We start from the raw sequence: 17,058 nt of genomic DNA on the forward strand, positions 1-17,058 counted from the left end.
GTGGTGTTGCTCTGGTATCTGTCATGCGCACTAGATGAGCGACGATCAGATCACGCAGAAGCAAGTGCGCTCCAGCGTAATAGATGGTGCTGCAGGGCCGCCGCCATCTCTGCCACAACGGCAAGCGACAGGGCGGAAAACGGGTGACCACATCGCACATGTTTTTCGTGCTCTCCAGCAGCTGCAACCGCGCGGGTCGGGGCTATCGGCATCCTCTTCACAGCCCACCAACTCGTCAGCGTTCGAGAATGGCGCCGCTGCGTGGATGTGCAGTCACCTGGACCTTCTTTGGGAGTCGATGGCGTCATCGGTTACGGAAACGTCATCAGCGCACGTCAATGATGCTGCTTCCATGCCCACGCACCCACGCACGCGGCTTGTTCTTCAGCTTCTCGCCTTGGAAGCTCTTCGGCGAGAGCAGCGGCGAGGCGTTTTTCCGCTGAGTTCTCCGCCGCGCTCCTCTGTGTCGACCGCCGCATCCCTTCAGGAAGCGGCTAGCGGGGAGGCGACGCCCGCTGCTGCTGTTGCTGCGCCGGCTGCTTGCCGCTCTCTACGCCTTGGGTCCTCTTGCCACCGTGATACCCGCTTTGAGGAGGGCGGTTTGCCTGTTGTGTATCACTGGCTATGGCAGCGTGCTGCGGCGCTTCCGTCCGGGCTGGCCGTGGCCGAGTCTCCATATGGTGATCTCAGTGCTCTCATGATGGAGTGGGCGACGCTGGCGCTGCCGGCGTGGTTGGAGAGCTCAGAAGAAGTGCGGTGGCGATACGAGCGTGATGAGGTGCTGCGCCTTGTACATGAGAGCGCCACCACAGCGGCAGCGTGCGGTTTTGCCAACCTGGATAAGGGAGCACGAGAAGCGGAAGAAACGGCTGCGACAGTGCCGGGTCTGGTGCAGCAAGCAGACACTAGTGCAACTGACACTGTCGCCGCGAACAGTGTTCGCAGCCTCAGCCGCTACCAAGCCGCATTCGTGCCGGAGGTGAAGGACGTCAACGATGAAGATGTGTCGGAGCCATCATTGGCTGCCGTATCCGGACCGCTATCGACGTCCGCTGCACATGGTGCACCTTCCTCCTCTCCTCGACGAGTGCTGCAGCTCGTCGTTGCGGCGGCAGCGAACCTCGCTACCCCGCAGCAGGCCGATCTCACCATCGCCAAAACCACTGCTGTCGCCCCGTTGCCCAGCCCAGCCGCGGAGAGCGAAGGGGCGCTGGTGAAGGCAACTGGAAGGGAGCCAACGAGTGTATCGGGCACCGTTCCAGCCTTTCTGATGACGCCACCGCTGCAGTCCCAGGTTGGTGACACGCCGGCGATGAGCTCAGCAAACGCCGCTGGTAGTGGCGATGGCGACGTGGGAGTCGAGAAGAGACTGGCCATACAACTGCTCCGCACCACCTGCGGCACAGCTGTTCCTCGAGAGGCAGCTACGGCTGCCACAGCCGTCGTCGCGGAGCCTTCGTGTAACACTGCCGTCGACGACGTGGTGGCGAGAGTAGCGACGAGGCCGCCGATGCTACTCAGCGACGAGGGCGTCACGGATGACGATGGCGAAGCGCGAGGGTCGATGGCCGAGGCGAATGACAGCGCTCAGGATGGCAGCGCGTTTGTCTCACCAGCTCCAGAGGGAGCGGAGAACACCGCCGTGTGCATGAGGTCGCGCCTGCGTCGCTGGCGACGTATCGCTCCTGTTGTTTTGGATGCTCCTCCAGGCAGCGAGGCAGCCCAGGACGTGTGCACTGTGCTGGAGGCACTGGGCTTTGCGAAGGCTGGCGAGGACGACTGTGCCGACAAGACTCTTACGGAGCTGGCACCGTCTTGTGGCTCAGCGCAGGCGCCTGGGGAGCTGCTGAAGGGGCCGAAAGTGCCCGCCTCACGCCGTTTCAGCGAGGGTGCAGCACGTGCGCGGATGCCTCTGTGTCCTCTCGGCCGTTTGCCTCCTCTCCTCACAGCGCATGCGTGGTTGTCGAGCCCATCGCTTCGATCATCATGGCTCGCCCACATTATTGCAGTTTGGTCCCCAGAATGCTTGCTCGCTGTCGGCGACGACGGCAGCGAAGCGTGCCTCAAGGACGGAGGGACGGCGCTGGGGTCTTCGAGAGACGCTCAGGCCACACCGCTGCCCGTGCCCGCGTCGTCGCCTTCATCCTCGGCGCACTGCAGCGGCGCTACACCTCCTTCCCCGCAGCTGCCCTCGGCATCTCCTGCGCTGTCTTGCATCGCGTTGGCGGACCATCGCGTGTTTGCGATGCTCGATGAGCTGCTGTGGTGCGCGCATCCATCTGCGAGCACTTTTCTGCTCAGCTTCGAGGCGAACTTGCACGCGTACTTGTGCTATCCGTTGGCTGGGGTGTGCGCGGCGGCACCTGCCGCCGCGACGGCGACGAAGTCGGGGTTCTGCCAGTCGGTTTCTCACCTTGAACAAGGGGCGCGTATTGCTGGCAGTCACGGCGCCTCTGCTCCTCGCCCTCTCACGGTGTCCGCCTGGAAGGCATACCTGGAGCTACGGTATGGAAAGGCACACCTGCGGCAGCCGAAACACCTGCATCCTTCTCCGTTGAGGACGGTGCCTTCCACTAAGGCAGCGGCTTCGAGGAGTGGCACGGGTCAGAACGCCGAGCCCGGCGTTACTGCCTCTGCTGCTGCCGCCCCTTTAACAGTGGGCGGTCCGCACCGCACCAAAAAGCGGGAGGCAGGGGGGCGCACTGCAGAGGGTGAGGCGGCCCTGCGACCCGCGATGTCGTCCGTCGCTGCGTCTGCCGCTGCGGCGGCGCGCACACCACTCCTGCCGTTTGTTGCAGCAGCCTTTGCCGCGTCGTCCTCGGCGACGGCGAGCACCGCCACCTACGCCGCAGTCATGGACGTGGGGGCGATGGTGTTTCTGGCGGAGCTGCGCCGGGTTGGTGCCATCGCCATGGTGGAGAAAGCAAGGGGCGCCGTGCAGGTCCTACAGGCGTGCCACGTGGGTCGCGGTGCGGGGCCGCTGCGGCATTCGACACAGCAACGCGGTGGAGAAAGCGGTGACAGTGCGGAATCAGGCATGTGCGTGGAATCGACCGCCGACGCAGAGGGCGTGCGGCAGTTTTCTTCTGCCGCTGCCGACGCTTCTTGTTTCAAGGCCGTGCAAGGCGGGTGTGACATACCGATTTCCTCGCTGCAGGCCCTCTTGGAGGGCACCGTTGAGTGTGACACATCACTGCACAGGTATGTTTGCAGGTGGTTTGTGCCGCTGTCACCGCCGTCTGCCGTCACCATGGCGAACCACGTACAGGAATCGCCGAGGGATATACAGGACGAAAAGCCCTCGCTGGTGACGGTGGCTGCGCATCTGTGGTTGGCGCTCGTGACGGTGCTCAGTCTTGGTGAGAGTGCAACGGCCCAGTACGTACGCGGCGTCCTGATGCCTCCGGCTAGTTTGCCAGTTACGCCTTGCTCTCCCTCTTCCACATGGGCCGCAGCTTTAGGGGCAGTGGCAGAGGGAGAGGCGGTCGGCGTGCCCTCGTGGGTGGTGAGGACGTCGCTGGCGCCGTTCACGATGCCAACACTGTTTCGCAGCACTCTGGAGGATCTATATCAGGAGGAGAGCGCAGCAACCGCCGCTGCTGTGGCCGTGGCCGGCAAAGACCACAACCCGCCATGTCGACCTTCTTCACTGCCTCTGTGCGCGCCGGGCTTTCTGCGAGATGAAGAGGACCCGGCGAGTAGGGCGACAGCCAGCTGCCGAGTGGCGCCCGCTTCTTTGGCAACAACGACGCTGCAAGGGTGCGCGCCCGTGACCCCAGCGACCCAGGACACACTTGTGCTGAGCGCGGCAGTCGCGCTGCGGCACCCTCGCGTGATACTCCGGCAACTTCACTTTCTGTGGCAGCTGAGCAACTGTGAGAACCGAGACGGGTATGCGACTAAGGCCGACGACAGCTCGCACCACTCAGCGACGCTCAGCTCCCCGTCACCTGCCCCGCCCGATACCGGAAGGACAGCAGCAAGCACCCGGAGACCCGCCGGGGCAGCGGACCACCGCGCTACTGCGAAGGGCACCAGCGACCCTACAGCGCTCTCTTTCAAACAGGAGTTCGCCACTCGAGTTGCCAGTCTCGTGGAGTGCGTGCAGATGGCCTCTCTGGCTGGACTGCCGCCACCACTCGCCGCATCACTGACGCCGTCCAGACCGTCGCCTAGCGCAGTTCCGGCGGAGGCTGCCGGCGGTGCGCTGAGCGGCGGTGCGTCTGCCTCTTCGATGCGGCAATGGTCGACAGGACCAAGCACTTCAGCAGTGAATGTGTCGACTGCCGTCGCACTGTCACAGCAGCAGTGCGGCGCAGCAGCTGTGCCACCTCATGTGCCTCCCTTAAACGCCGACTCTGCCAGAGCGGTCACCGCTCATGCGACATCGACTCGCCTGCGCCTGCAACTCTCGTCTAAGACGTCGCTCTCCAGCGCCGTCACAGCTGGCGTAGGCGCATTCAAGACTCCAACCACCGACGGTGTGAAGCGGTCGCGCGAGATGGACGAGGTGGATGTGGGCGTCACGGAGCCTGCTGTCCTGTCGAGCTCGGAGAACGTTGCGGCGAGGAGCTCGCGGCCGGCAAAGCGGCATCGCATGGACAGCGTCGCGACGCACGCTCTGCAACTCAAATTGGATAGCTGGGCACGAGCACCGCCGCCGCCGCCGCCACTGGAGAGCCTGGCGGAGTTGCACGTTCGCTGGGCAGACGAGGTGCACGAAAAGGGCGGTTCCGTGAGGCTTTCGCTCACACCTTTGGCAGCCACCTCTTCGGGGGCGGCGAGCGACGTTGAGGCCACGACGTCGAGGTCAGCGCTTCTCCTCACCGTGGTGGCTGACACCCTCTGGAATGTGCTCCAGCACATACACGCACAGGTCCTCGGAGTAGCCGTAGGCAGCGCTCATGTGCCTCGCGGCGATGACCCGACTCCAAACGACCCTTCAGCTGCGACATCTGCTTCGCCCTCAGTCCTCCTCAGGGATGCCGAGGCGACGCCAGGAGGTGTACCTGTGCGTCGTACGCTGCTGCGGCTGCGCGTGAGCCCCGCCTACCGCGCCCTGCAGCGCCTGTGGCAGGCCATCAACCCCCCAACCGTCTCCGAGCGTAGCGTGGTTGTCTCCTCGGAAGCTGGTACCCTCCCTCCTAGTGGTGGCGCCGCAGCGGGCCACCCACGGCTGGACGTGATTCTCCCCGCCACTGCTTCTCGGCCGGCAACGGCGGTCGACCTGCGCGTCTATACTTCCCTGACAGCGTCGCTGCGTGGCGTTGTGTGCGTTGTGCTCGGATACGCAGTGCATGAGTGCTTGCAGGCCATCTGGTGCAACTGGTGCGCGCTGTGCAACGAGCACGAAGACTCCGCGACGACGGCGGGCTGCGCTACGGCGTCATCTGGTTCAGCGCAACAGCCGTCGCGCACGCCTTTTCCACCTTCGCATGGGGCGTACGCGTGGCTCACGAGGCAGCTCCGCGCACTTCTAGACGAGGTCCTTCAACCTCTTAATCGTATTCTAAAGGCGTCTCTGTCGGGAGTGCACGACATCGAGCCTGTCGGCGACCGAAGCGCGCCCGACGTCGTGAGGTGCGACGGACACGCTCTAGCAGAACCACTTTCCTCATCGCTCAGACAGCCTGGCGCTACGCACGTGGAGACACTCGCGACAGCAGCTTGGCTGACCTACAAGCCCCTTGGGCTCGTGCTTCTGCCGGCTCACATCCGCCAGCTTGACGCCGCCATGCCCTGCTGCCTGCGCGGTGACTGTGCAGCGATGAGTGGAGGCCTTCACCGCCTAGATGCGTATGAGGCGTGGGCGCAAGTGAAGGTGGCGCTTCAGCAAGCCGGCGTGCAGGCGTGAGCTGCGCACCCTCCACCCTAGTGCCAACGTTGTTTCTCCTGCTTTTGTTGGATACTCCTGCGGCGTTGAAGACGCATGCAGGCGGCAACAAGACTAAGAGAGACGGTGAGCTGCTGCGGAGGAGACGCAGACAGACAGACAGGCACACACGCCCAGAGTCCCGAATAGCGGCGGATGTAGCCGCGCACGTGACACGGACCTGTGGAGGAGTCGCGGAAAAGAAGTGCGGGGATGCAGCAGACTTGTGAGGGAAGCGGTTATGGCGTGAATATTTTCTTTTTCTCGTCTTTCCTCTGCCTTGGTTCAAAGCAGAATGGACACGGCGTGTGTCTGTGTGTGTGTGTGTGCCCTCCTCCCCGGCTCTCCCCCTTTTCTGTCCTTTCTCTTTGGCCCCGACGACTGAGCTCATGCACGGCCACCCGGAATAGCAGCAGCTCCCACCAACAAGCGAGAGAGCAGGCAAACCAACAACGAACAGCTCCCACAACTCTAGCTGCTGCCTTGCAGTGTGTGTGCAACAGGTGGTCTCGCACGGTGCCGACACCGCTGACGTGTTTGCTCGGCGTTTTTCTTGTTATGCTTTGCAACGATGCTGGCCGTCGCGGGTCTCGGTGCCGCTGGACACGGTCCGCGGGTGTTGGTGTGAGAGGATGACGCCGCCAACGAAGATGGCGCCCTTGCCGATGTCTCGCCCTCTCTGCCTCTCTGCCCTCCCACCCTTCTCTCGCTGTCTCTCTTTACTTCGTTCTGCCCTTCCCGATTGCTCGCTACCCCTGCACCACAACGTCCACATCATTATGTATGTTTGCGCAGGCGTCGAAGGAGAGTGGGGCGGATAGCGTGTGTGTGTCGCGTGCCTGCTCTCGGCTCCCGCTCTTCTTCAAGTGTGGTGTTGGTGGTTGGTGCTCCTCATGTTATTCCTCTCCACTCGCCCCAGCTACAAGCACGCGGTGACGACTCCGCAGCATCATCGCGGACGTGCGCGTAATGGCGAGATGTCGAGAGGGTGTGAGAGCTGTGGGAGTTTGTTGTCTTCGTATCTATGCCCGCTCTCTTATAATATATTTTTCTCGGCTTCAGCGGCCGTTGAGGGTGCCGACGCCTGCCCGAACGATGTGCTGGGGTACTCATGGCATGTATCGCTGTCTGGGTAGGTGCATGTGCCTACTCTGTTGTGGCCAGTGTAGGTGTGTCACCTACTCGTCTCCTCTGCTTTTTTTTTGTTTCCTCGTTGTCCATGGATCTTGCGTTCCTCCTCGTCTTTACTCTCCCCCGGGCCCATTACCTCGCTGCATCTCTTTCTCCATGCATTGCGTGATCCACCCCCCTCCCCCAAACGAAAAACGCAAGGCACAGACAGACAAAGACACGGAAGAGAGGGGACGGCGTGTGCGTGTGTGCATCACTTGCTACAATGCCACGTCGCTACCAGGTGGGGGTGAGTGCGTCCGCGCGTGCGTGTCTCTCCGTCACACACACACACACTCTCTCTCTCACTTGCGTTTTGCGTCGTGACGGCAGCTGGCATGTGCGAGCGCCTCTTCCCCTTTTTGGATTTTCTCGTGTTGCTTCCTCCTTCAGCCCACCTTCCTCCCTGCGCCCACTCACATAACCTACCCACCCACACACGTAAAAGCTAAAACGCACGCAAGACGCTCTCTGCCCTCCCCACGGCGCCCACCCTCCTCCTGAGCTCTTTTTTTTGTGCGAAACGATAAGGACAAGCTATATCTCGCGACTCTTCCGCTCGCGATCCCCCGTCCGCTCAGGCTCCTCTGCCCAAAGCATCCGTGGCCAAGGCCACAGCGGACGATCACTGCGCCAGCACCGCGGACTGTCTCGTTATAACACCGCATTGAATATATATATATATATAAACAAGCAGCGCCTTTATGCGTGCGAGGTGAGCATACCCCTTCCTCTGCCTCACACGGCATCCCCGCCTCTGCCCCCCCCCCCCTCCATCTCTTTGCTTCGCACCGACACGGTTGCCCACGGACGAAAATGGCTGATCATTCGAGTAAGGAGCTGCACCTGCAGGTGCTGGCGCGCGGCCCCCAGAGGCGCATCAGCGATCTGCACCGCTTCGCGCTGCTTCTCGTCGGCTCTTTCGGCACTATCTGCGGCTCCTTCGGCTACGCCTTCACCCTGGTTTTGCCACAGATGCAGGAGCGCTACAACCTCTCGCAGCGCGACTTGGCCTCCGTTACGACTGTCGGCCTCGTGTTCGGATTCTTCATGCTCCCCTTCGGCACTCTGTACGACTACCTTGGACCGCTGCCGGTAGCGATCTTGTCCATGATTTCGTACCCGCTCGGTGCCACCCTGACGGCGCTGTGCTTCGAGGGCGTGATCGAGGGCAACACTCTGCGGCTTTGCGTCTTCAATTCCTTCCAGTGCGTGGGCATGTCCCTGACGGATATTGTGTGCTGTATGACGGTGCTGTCGTACTTCCCATCGAACCGCGGCCCCGTGATTGCGCTGCTGAAGACGTTCCCCGGCCTCGGCTCTGCGATCGTTGGCTCCTTCTTCGCTGGATTCTTTAACGAGCAGGTCTCGCAGTACTTGTACTTCCTGGCTGTCTTCGCCTTTCTCACGAACACAACCTGCGCCCTCGTGATGCGGCTGCCCCTCTACCACCTGACCGGGTACCAGGAAAGTCATCTGAGCGAGGAGGAGAAGGGGCGCCGCCTGGCGACAAAGACCCAGTACCTAAAGCAGACGCCGCCGATGTGGCGCTTCATGTTCGGCTTTGTCATACTGGTCATCTTCATCATCTACCTGCCGACGACGTCCGCGCTAGTGGCGTACTTAAATTGGGGACGGCTTCACAAGCTTGGGTTGGCGATTGGGACGACTGTGCTGACGGTGCTGTACATGCTGATCGCCGTTCCGCTGCCCGCATGCCTGACGCGGCAGCTCGCACGCCGTAGGAGCGAGAACGTGAACAACGACAACATGACGTACGACCGCCGGACGAACGGTCACCGCTCGTCGGACAAGGAGCCGTTCCGCGCTGGTGCGGACGTTTCCGCAGAGAAGAGTACCGTGGCGATGGCCGAGGAAGCTGTCGAGAGCGATGGGCAGCAGGCAGCTCGCGTGCCCGTGGAGACGGATGTGGACTACGTTGCACCGCAGTACCAGGGCACGTTCCTGCAGAACTTGTGCACACTGGAGCTGTGGGCACTGTGGTGGACGCTTCTATGCGTCTTTGGCGCCGAGTTCGTGATCATCTACAACGCGACGTTCATCTTGGGTGCGCTGCAGGGCAGCATGCCTGCGCCGTCTCTCACTGCTCTGCTGACGGTACTGAATGGCGTGGGCAGCGCTGTGGGCCGGCTGCTGATGTCTTTCTTCGAGGTCTGGTCGCAGAAGCGCAAGGCCGAGGACCGCGTGCCGATCACGATTGCGCTGTTCTTCCCCACTTCCACCATCATCACTAGCATCGTGCTGTTCCTCGTGCTGCCTGCGGCTGCGCTCCCGCTGCCGTACGTGATTGCCGCGCTCGGTAACGGCTTCTGCGCCGCCTCTCAGATTCTGGTGGCCCGCACGATCTTTGCAAAGGACCCCGCGAAGCACTACCACTTCTGCTTCAGTGCTACCATGGCTGCTAGCGTGCTGCTGAACCGTTTCCTGTACGGCGAGTGGTACACAGTGCAGGCTGAGAAGCAGGGCAGCAAGCGCTGCTTCGGCAGGCACTGCGTAATGATGCCGCTGTTAGTGATGCTCGGCCTGGCCGCTAGCGCCTTCATCACGGACGTGATAGTGCATCTCCGCTACCGCTCGTTCAGTCGGCGTGTCCTGATGGAGCGGGCGCATCTGCGCGGCGACGTTGCCGACACCGAGAAGGCGAGGCCTGCGGAGGCTGAGGAGGTGGTGAATGATTTGGATGTGATCCGTGATTCCAAGGACTGCCCCCGCGGCGTGTAGAGGATAGGGGGCATCGAGGGGGTTTTGCAGGACACGCCGACACAGGGGCCTGCACACACGCGTACGCGTACGCACAGGCGAGTGCTTCTAGTGCTCCAAGACGCTTGCCCAGCCCCCCTCCCCCCTCCCCCTTGCTCTTGTGTGTTCCTCAACTCTGCTGAGCGTCTGCTCAGCGTGTATACGGCCGGCAAAGACCCCCTCGTCTTCTCTGTTTTATTGGTTCACTTTTTGCTGGTTTCTTCAGGTTTGTGTACCTTTTCGCTCATGCCTGTGTGCCCCGTGGTGTTGTGCCTTGTCGTGGATGTTTTTGGGTTCCCGCTTCTCCTTCTTGCGTTCTCTCTCTCTCTCTCTCTTGTTCACGCTCTGCTGCGTGCGTGCGTGCGTGCGTGTGTGTGCCCTGCGTTTCTCTAGTGGTGGTGCATGCATGCTTTTTTTTTGTTGTGTTTTGGATGGCACGGTGACATCATCTGCACATGCACGCAAACAGCGATAGACGTGAGTAGATGAGCGTTAGCTCGCTGGCTAGTATCGTTGCATAGGGCCGCCCGCCCTCGTTGCCGTGAGGGCGCGCTCCGTTTTCCAGGCTTTGCTCTCTTGCCATGCGCCCGTTCCCTTTTGGTGTGCAGTCGTCAGCGCGTGCCTCTGACGTGATTCTTTGGGGAACATGAACGATGGAAGACGTGTAGAGACGCACGCATACACATGTATGTATGCATCTTATCCTTGTATATCTTACTCTCTCTCTACATGTGTGTGTGTGTGTACGAAAGGAAAACAGCAACCAGCATAACTCCATCACATGAGAAGAGGAATATACGACCCAGAAGATGCGTGACGCTGTGTTGGCTCGATTACCACTGTATACAAATATATATGTATATACACATATGTGTATATAAATGTGCATATTTATATATATGTATATTGTGTATTACCTTTACAGGTGTTGCTTCTATTTTGCCTCCGTACCGCTCAGCATCCCTCCCCGCACGAACAGGGTTGCACACGTGTACCGGTATTCTTTTGCTGTTTCGTTCCACGGTTTTCAGGTGAAGGTGGCAGAGCTGTCCCCTCCTCGCCTTGCTGGAGCGCTTAGTGCTAGTATTATGATTGCGCTCCTTTGCTTTGCCCTGCGTAGTGTTTCGTGTCGCGACCTCTCTCTTGCGTTTGAGCTGTGCATACCTTTTCGTGCTCTCTTTCCCTGTCTTTCCCTAGAGCGCATGCGCTGCACATGACGCCGCTGATGTACTCACTTTTGTTTTCTATGTGCGATAGTGTCTTGAGCGTGTGCGTGTGCGTGTGTGCACCCCGTAGGCGTTTGGCGTTGCCCACGCTGTGGTGCCAGCGCGCAGGCGCACAGACTCGGATGCTCCTGCCCTGTTCAGTCCTTGCCTTATTTTCTTTTTCAACTCCTTTCTGTTGATGCTATTTCCTCTTCCTGCCCACGTAGGCCTCGGCATACGTACGTAACACATGCGAAATCGACAAGGAAAAAAACCCGTGTGATGCGCGGGCATACGTACGGCTTGCAATGTTGAACGCAGGCAAGTACATGCACTTCACGAAGCGCACTACCACAACACGTCTTACGCCCAGGAGGACATGCAGGCATACGATGGCAAACACAGAATTCGTCTACGAACGCTTTCCTTTGCGCAGTCCTCCACCCACACACCACGGCCGCGCGCCACACTCGGCGCTGCACCCATGCAGGCAGCGACAATGCTTTTTTGTGATGTGCTTTGCTCGTCTTAAGTTATGTTCGCGTGCACTGTTGCGTTTTCCAATGCGCGGTTGCTTCGTTTTCACTTTTACTTTTAGTTTTGTGTACGGACTCGTGCTTGTGGCGCTGCGCTCGGACATAATGGACGCCGATGATCATGGAGATGTGACGGAGGGGAGGGGGGAGAAGGACGCACGCGAGCTCTTTGCTGGAAGGCAGAGCGAGGCGAGAAATCGGAACAGCGATTCAGAATAGCTGTGTGTCCGGACAACACACGCTCGTGGTCCACGTTATTTATGCCGCTCTCCTTGGTCTCTCCTCCACTGTCTCCGCGCCGCCTTTTTGCGTACCTCTCGATTCACAAGTAACGGCAAGCTGCCCGACTTTTTGCCTGAGCTCACCCGGCATGCGCCTGGACCCCGCCCCCCCGCACGGGAGGCGCCACCGCCTGCTGCCCTCCAGCGGTGCCGCGGAGGCCGCCTGGCGCAGATGACGCGGAGCGTCTCCGAGGAAGGGTGCGGGAAGAGCCCGTTTGGCGCATGGGGGGCTTCGGTGGCAGGACGGTTTGCCCGAGGCGACCAGGGTGAAGCCGTGGCGCGGCAGCGGCGGATGCGCTGCGGCTGTGTGTGCGGGTGCACTCGCTGGCTTGCTCGTTGTGGAAGCGGCGCATGATGGAACGCTGTGTCTTGTGCGGGCGAAGTCGCTCTCATCTCCGCACGTAGCGGCGCGGCCAGTGAGCTTAGCTGCTGCAAGGCAAGCGAAGGCGGCTACTTTCCTATGTGCATTCGCGTTGGCGCTGGAGTTCGTGGTGGCCATTGTATGCACTCCACAAGGCGCGCCTGCGCACCTGCCCTCATGGCGTCTGAAGCCCCTATGAGCGCGTCACGTGCGCTCGCCCCTTCCCTGGCGCCCCCACGCACCGCTCTCTCGCCGTGGCGAAGACGTTACTGTAGCGAGCGCAACGATAGACATGGCTTGGTGGAAGACGAAGCAACGGCCACAACAGACAATCGGTGAGCAGACGCGAGAAACGCGTGCCGACATGCTGCGACAGCTGCAGTCTCATGCTCACTTGCCTTGCTCCGCTCGCCTTTGTGCCCGACGCGGTGGCTGCTACGCGTGCCACGCGGCCTCCTGTGACGGCAGCGTGTTTTGTGTGGTGCGCTCGTCTGCTCCATTTCCCTCTCTAGCGTCTGGTCGTGCCAGCACGCCCCTGCTCTCACGGTGGCCCGCGGACAGAGGGGGGGGGGCACCGCGACGGCGCCGCCACGTGGGTCTCAGAAGTGTTGCGGTGCTTGCACGGCGATGCCACGTGTAAGCACCTCTCCCTCTTGTTGCACGCACGCTGGGCGTGGGCCTCTCGCCCTCTGCTTTTCCCTCTATGCCTTTCACTTCACTGTCCTCCGCGCCTGTGCCTGCTTGTGCGTGCAGCGACCCCCTCCCCTTTTTTCTCTCGATCGGTACCGGTGCACCGGCCCCCTTTTCCACAACACCGTGTTGTCCACCAGAGAACACAACCGCAGCATAACGACTCACAAGCCTGGCCTTCTTGCCGGCTTGATTATTGGGCTTCGACAGCCCATTATCGGCCCACAAAACCCTCTTCGCCTCCTCTTGATTCATTGTGCTTCCGCCTTCGCTGCCGGCGCCTCTGTGTGTGTCTCGGAGACGGCTGCCTAGTTCTTACCAGCGCAAGCTCTCGCTCGCCTTTCCTGCTGGCCTCGGCCCTTCTCTCCCTCTCCGAGCGCGCGTCACAACAGCACATTCGAGGGCCCCCCATCCACCCCCGCTGTTTACGAGTGCTGCATAGCGGGAATCGCTCCGTCGGTGTCCTCCGTATCACGCATGCACGCGCACGCAGGCATTCAGGTGCTCCGCGGACATGCAGACCAACGAGGAGGTTGTGATTTACCGTCTCGCGACGGGGCCGCAGAAGCCCGTCAGTGAGCCCAAGCGGTTTGCAATCCTGGTACTCGGCTCTTTCGGCTGCATTGTGTGCTCCTTCAGCTATGCGTGGAATCTCATCGCCGGCACGATGCAGCAGCGGTACGACCTCTCGCAGCGTGACCTGAGCATGATTGTGACGGTGGGCCTCGTGGTACAGTTTGGCGTGCTCCCCTACGCCTTCCTGTACGACTTCCTGGGACCCATACCAATCAGCGTCATCGGCACTGTGTACTTCCCGCTCGGCACTCTGCTGCTTGCGCTGTGCTTTATGGGCAAGATCGAGGGCAGCGTGGTGCGCCTCTCCGTGTTCAACGCCCTGATGGCTTGCGGCTGCGCCATGTTCGATCTTGTGTGCTGCATCACCGTCCTGTCTCACTTCCCGACAAACCGTGGCCCCGTGACAGCGCTGCTAAAGACGTTCACCGGTCTCGGCTCTGCGATTGTTGCGTGCCTGTACGCCGGCTACTTCGACTCCGACGCCGAGAAGTACTTCTTCTTCCTGTTTTTTGCGGGCATCGTTGTCGGCGTCCTGTGCATTGTGTTCATGCGGCTGCCCCCCTACCACCTGACGCAGTACGCGGAGCGGAGGTTGTCTGGTGAGGTGAAGGAGTGCCGCCTGGTGACGAAGGCGCAGTACCTGCGTCAGGAGGCACCGCTGCGCCGCTTCATGTTGGGCCTGCTCATTCTGGTTGTGCTCATTGTCTTCGTGACGACGCAGAGTGCGCTGGTGAGCTACTTGAAGCTGGATAAAGCCCCGAAGCTGGCGTTTGCGATTGTGTCTACCATCCTGGTGTTCTTGTATGCCTTTGTGATGGCCCCTTTACCGTTTCTGAACAGCAGCTACATCCCGGTTTTCCATCCGGTGCGCTCAAGGCAACCGCAAGCGGTAGGGGAGAGGAGTGAAGCGTTGCAGGAGGGGCGCCGGGCTGAAGGCACTGTGACGAGCAGCACCGACGACCCCAAGGAGGAGGACTCGAGTGAGGGGGTTCAAGGTTCGGAGGCCGCCGAGTGCACGCCTGACCAGGTGATAGCATCGGAGCCGACAGCCGCAGCTGCGAAGGGGTCGTTGGACATGGAGTTGGACTACGTTGCACCGCAGTACCGGGGCGGCTTCATCCACAACCTGACAACGCTGGAGCTGTGGGCTCTGTGGTGGACGTCGTTCGTCACGACTGGTGTGACGTTCGTGATAAATTTCAACTCTTCATTTATCTTTGTTGCGCTGCAGAGTGCACCGGTCAGCGATTCGCTGCGGACCATGCTGACGGTACTGAATGGCGTGGGCAGCGCTGTGGGCCGGCTGCTGATGTCTTTCTTCGAGGTCTGGTCGCAGAAGCGCAAGGCCGAGGACCGCGTGCCGATCACCATGGCAGTTTTTTTTTCCAGCAGCTGTGTCATCACTAGCACCTTGCTGTTCCTCGTGCTGCCTGCGGCTGCGCTCCCGCTGCCGCACGTAATAGCCGCCATCGGCAGCGGCTTCTATAACGGTGTCGCAATTCTGGTGACGCGCACGATCTTTGCGAAGGACCCCGCGAAGCACTACCACTTCTGCCTCAGTGCACCTATGATCAGCGCCGTCGTGTTCAACCGGTTTCTGTACGGCGAGTGGTACACGGCGCAGGCTGAGAAGCAGGCACGTGCAGATAAGATGTGCTACGGCAAGAAATGCGTGCTGCTGCCGCTGTTGGTGATGCTCGGGCTTGGGTGCAGCGCGCTCATCACGGACGTGGTGCTGAATCGTCGCTACCGCTCGTACTGCCGGAGGGCATTGGAGGAGCGCGCGCGTCTGCGTGAGCGGGACGAGCTAGCTCAAAAGATGGAGGCTATCGCTGGCAGCGGCGCCAAGGACGGCCCGGACACCCACAAGGCTGCGGATTGGAAGAGGAAGCAGCTCTGACACGCTTCCGGCAACCGAATACCCGAGAAGCATCCTGCAAGGAAGTACGCACCGCTAACTTGTCGCCTGGAAGGCTCCGGTCGACCTTTGCCTTTCTGCCAACCCACAGTCAGGGAGGCACGGGCCGGCAAGGGGTGAGCGTTGCGGCGGCCATGCGCGCGCTCTCACTCCATGATGGTGGCGAGAGCGTATTAGCGAGAGGGAGAGCGACTTCGTTGTTCTGAGCTGCTCTCCTTGCGCACCCCCGGCTGCCAGGGAGGAGGGCACACCTCTCGATGCATGGCATCACAGGGCCCAGCACACCCCCTCTCTGAGCGAGAGCACAACCGCCCCTCCCCTCCACCCGTGCCAATACCCACCTACCTCTAGCGCTGGCAGGGTCAGGCGCCTACGATGCGAGGAGGTGACAGATACTGATTGCTGCTGATGTCGGCGGCCAGGCCCTGGATGGCGTGGCGTCGGAGCGACCTGCTGCAGTGCACGCGTCTGACCCACCCGCATGATGGGCAGCGTGTCCGCGCGACCCGAGCGTATCTGACCCCCGGCCCTCACACTGCCTACTGGTGGGTGGGGAGCCTGAGCCACCGCGAGGGATGCAGCACGTGGCGACCGGCACGAGGGTAGCTGCTGCGAGGCGACCTGCGGGGCGGCGGTGGTGGCCCGTGCTTGAGGCGGAAGCCGTGCTTGGACGACTGAGCCGGCGTATTGCTGTAGCGCGTCTCTAGGGCTGCTTCGCACGACGCGATGTGGTGGGGGCGTGTGATCGGCCGTGTAGTGGCGGAGTGGTGGTGGTGGTGGGGGGGGGGGCTTCGAGCTCACGCGCCCCACGGCGGCGAAACGGACACGTTAAGCCAATAATAAGAATAGCGTTTTTTTTTTCTGTTTAAGTCCTCGTGCTTTTGGCGCACCTGGGCAAGGCACCCCCAGGGCGGGGGTGCTCAAGAGATGTAGCGGCTACCAGGGCAGCCGAGCACGCTGCAGAGCGCCGCTTCCGGTGAAAGCGAGGGCGTGTTGCCATGAAAGAGTGGCAGGACGCGTGGCAACAGCGCATAGGAGAGAAAAACGAGCTGCTTTGCGGGTGCTGTACCACGGTCTTGTAAGCCATATCGTGTGTCACATCCTCGCCCCGATCCCCTCCCTCTTCTATCTTCCCACGTATGCTGGCATTACCAGAGTGGGTGGTGGGGAGGGGTGAGGGCTCTGCCGCTGCAGCGGAGAAAAAGCTGCTCGCGAAGTAGAAGTGCTTCTTGTGTGCTCCTTCGGTTCGCGTCTCCAGTTGCTCGAAAGGCTCCCAGAGTTGCGAGAGGGGATGGGCAAGAGGAGGGGGGGCTCGAAATCGCTGCGCTGTCCATGTCCGACTTGTGTGTTCTCTCAGAGATCGCTCCCTCTGCCTGTATTTGTCGTTTGGCGTTCTGTACTTCTCCGTTCACCGGCTCTCTACGCGCACGTGCGCGCGGTCGCTGGAACAACACCAACGAACAACAACGGGGGTACCGACACCATCACCGTCACTTCCCCATCCTCCGCCCCCTCCCTCTAACCACACCCCTGGTGGCCCTGTCACGGTCACGCTCGACCCACAAAGCAAGCTGGCAAACACCCAGTGGCTAACACAGTGTCGAAGCACTGTACCTTCTACCCCATCTTGTTTTTCGTTATAGCTCCTATACTTCCGTCTCTCCCTCCCTCCGTCTCTTCCTGCATCAC

General features: G+C 61.1%; 3 protein-coding genes across 3 annotated transcripts; all 3 read left to right on the forward strand.

Annotated features, from left to right (window-relative positions):
- Positions 1 to 298: 298 nt before the first annotated feature.
- Positions 299 to 5,854, forward strand: LMJF_11_0640 (hypothetical protein; the record flags this gene model as incomplete). The annotated part of the gene is made up of 1 exon (XM_001681480.1): positions 299 to 5,854. The coding sequence occupies one exon, from the start codon at positions 299 to 301 to the stop codon at positions 5,852 to 5,854; it is 5,556 nt and encodes a 1,851-aa protein (XP_001681532.1).
- Positions 5,855 to 7,858: 2,004 nt separating this feature from the next.
- LMJF_11_0650 (conserved hypothetical protein) lies at positions 7,859 to 9,784 on the forward strand (the record flags this gene model as incomplete). Its single annotated transcript, XM_001681481.1, has 1 exon — positions 7,859 to 9,784. One exon carries the CDS (start codon positions 7,859 to 7,861, stop codon positions 9,782 to 9,784), a length of 1,926 nt encoding a protein of 641 aa, XP_001681533.1.
- Positions 9,785 to 13,389: 3,605 nt separating this feature from the next.
- LMJF_11_0660 (conserved hypothetical protein in leishmania) lies at positions 13,390 to 15,351 on the forward strand (the record flags this gene model as incomplete). The annotated part of the gene is made up of 1 exon (XM_001681482.1): positions 13,390 to 15,351. The coding sequence occupies one exon, from the start codon at positions 13,390 to 13,392 to the stop codon at positions 15,349 to 15,351; it is 1,962 nt and encodes a 653-aa protein (XP_001681534.1).
- Positions 15,352 to 17,058: the final 1,707 nt, after the last annotated feature.

The sequence above is a fragment of the Leishmania major genome, chromosome 11 (assembly GCF_000002725.2).
Source record: "Leishmania major strain Friedlin complete genome, chromosome 11".
NCBI classification, from domain to species: Eukaryota; Euglenozoa; class Kinetoplastea; order Trypanosomatida; family Trypanosomatidae; genus Leishmania; species Leishmania major.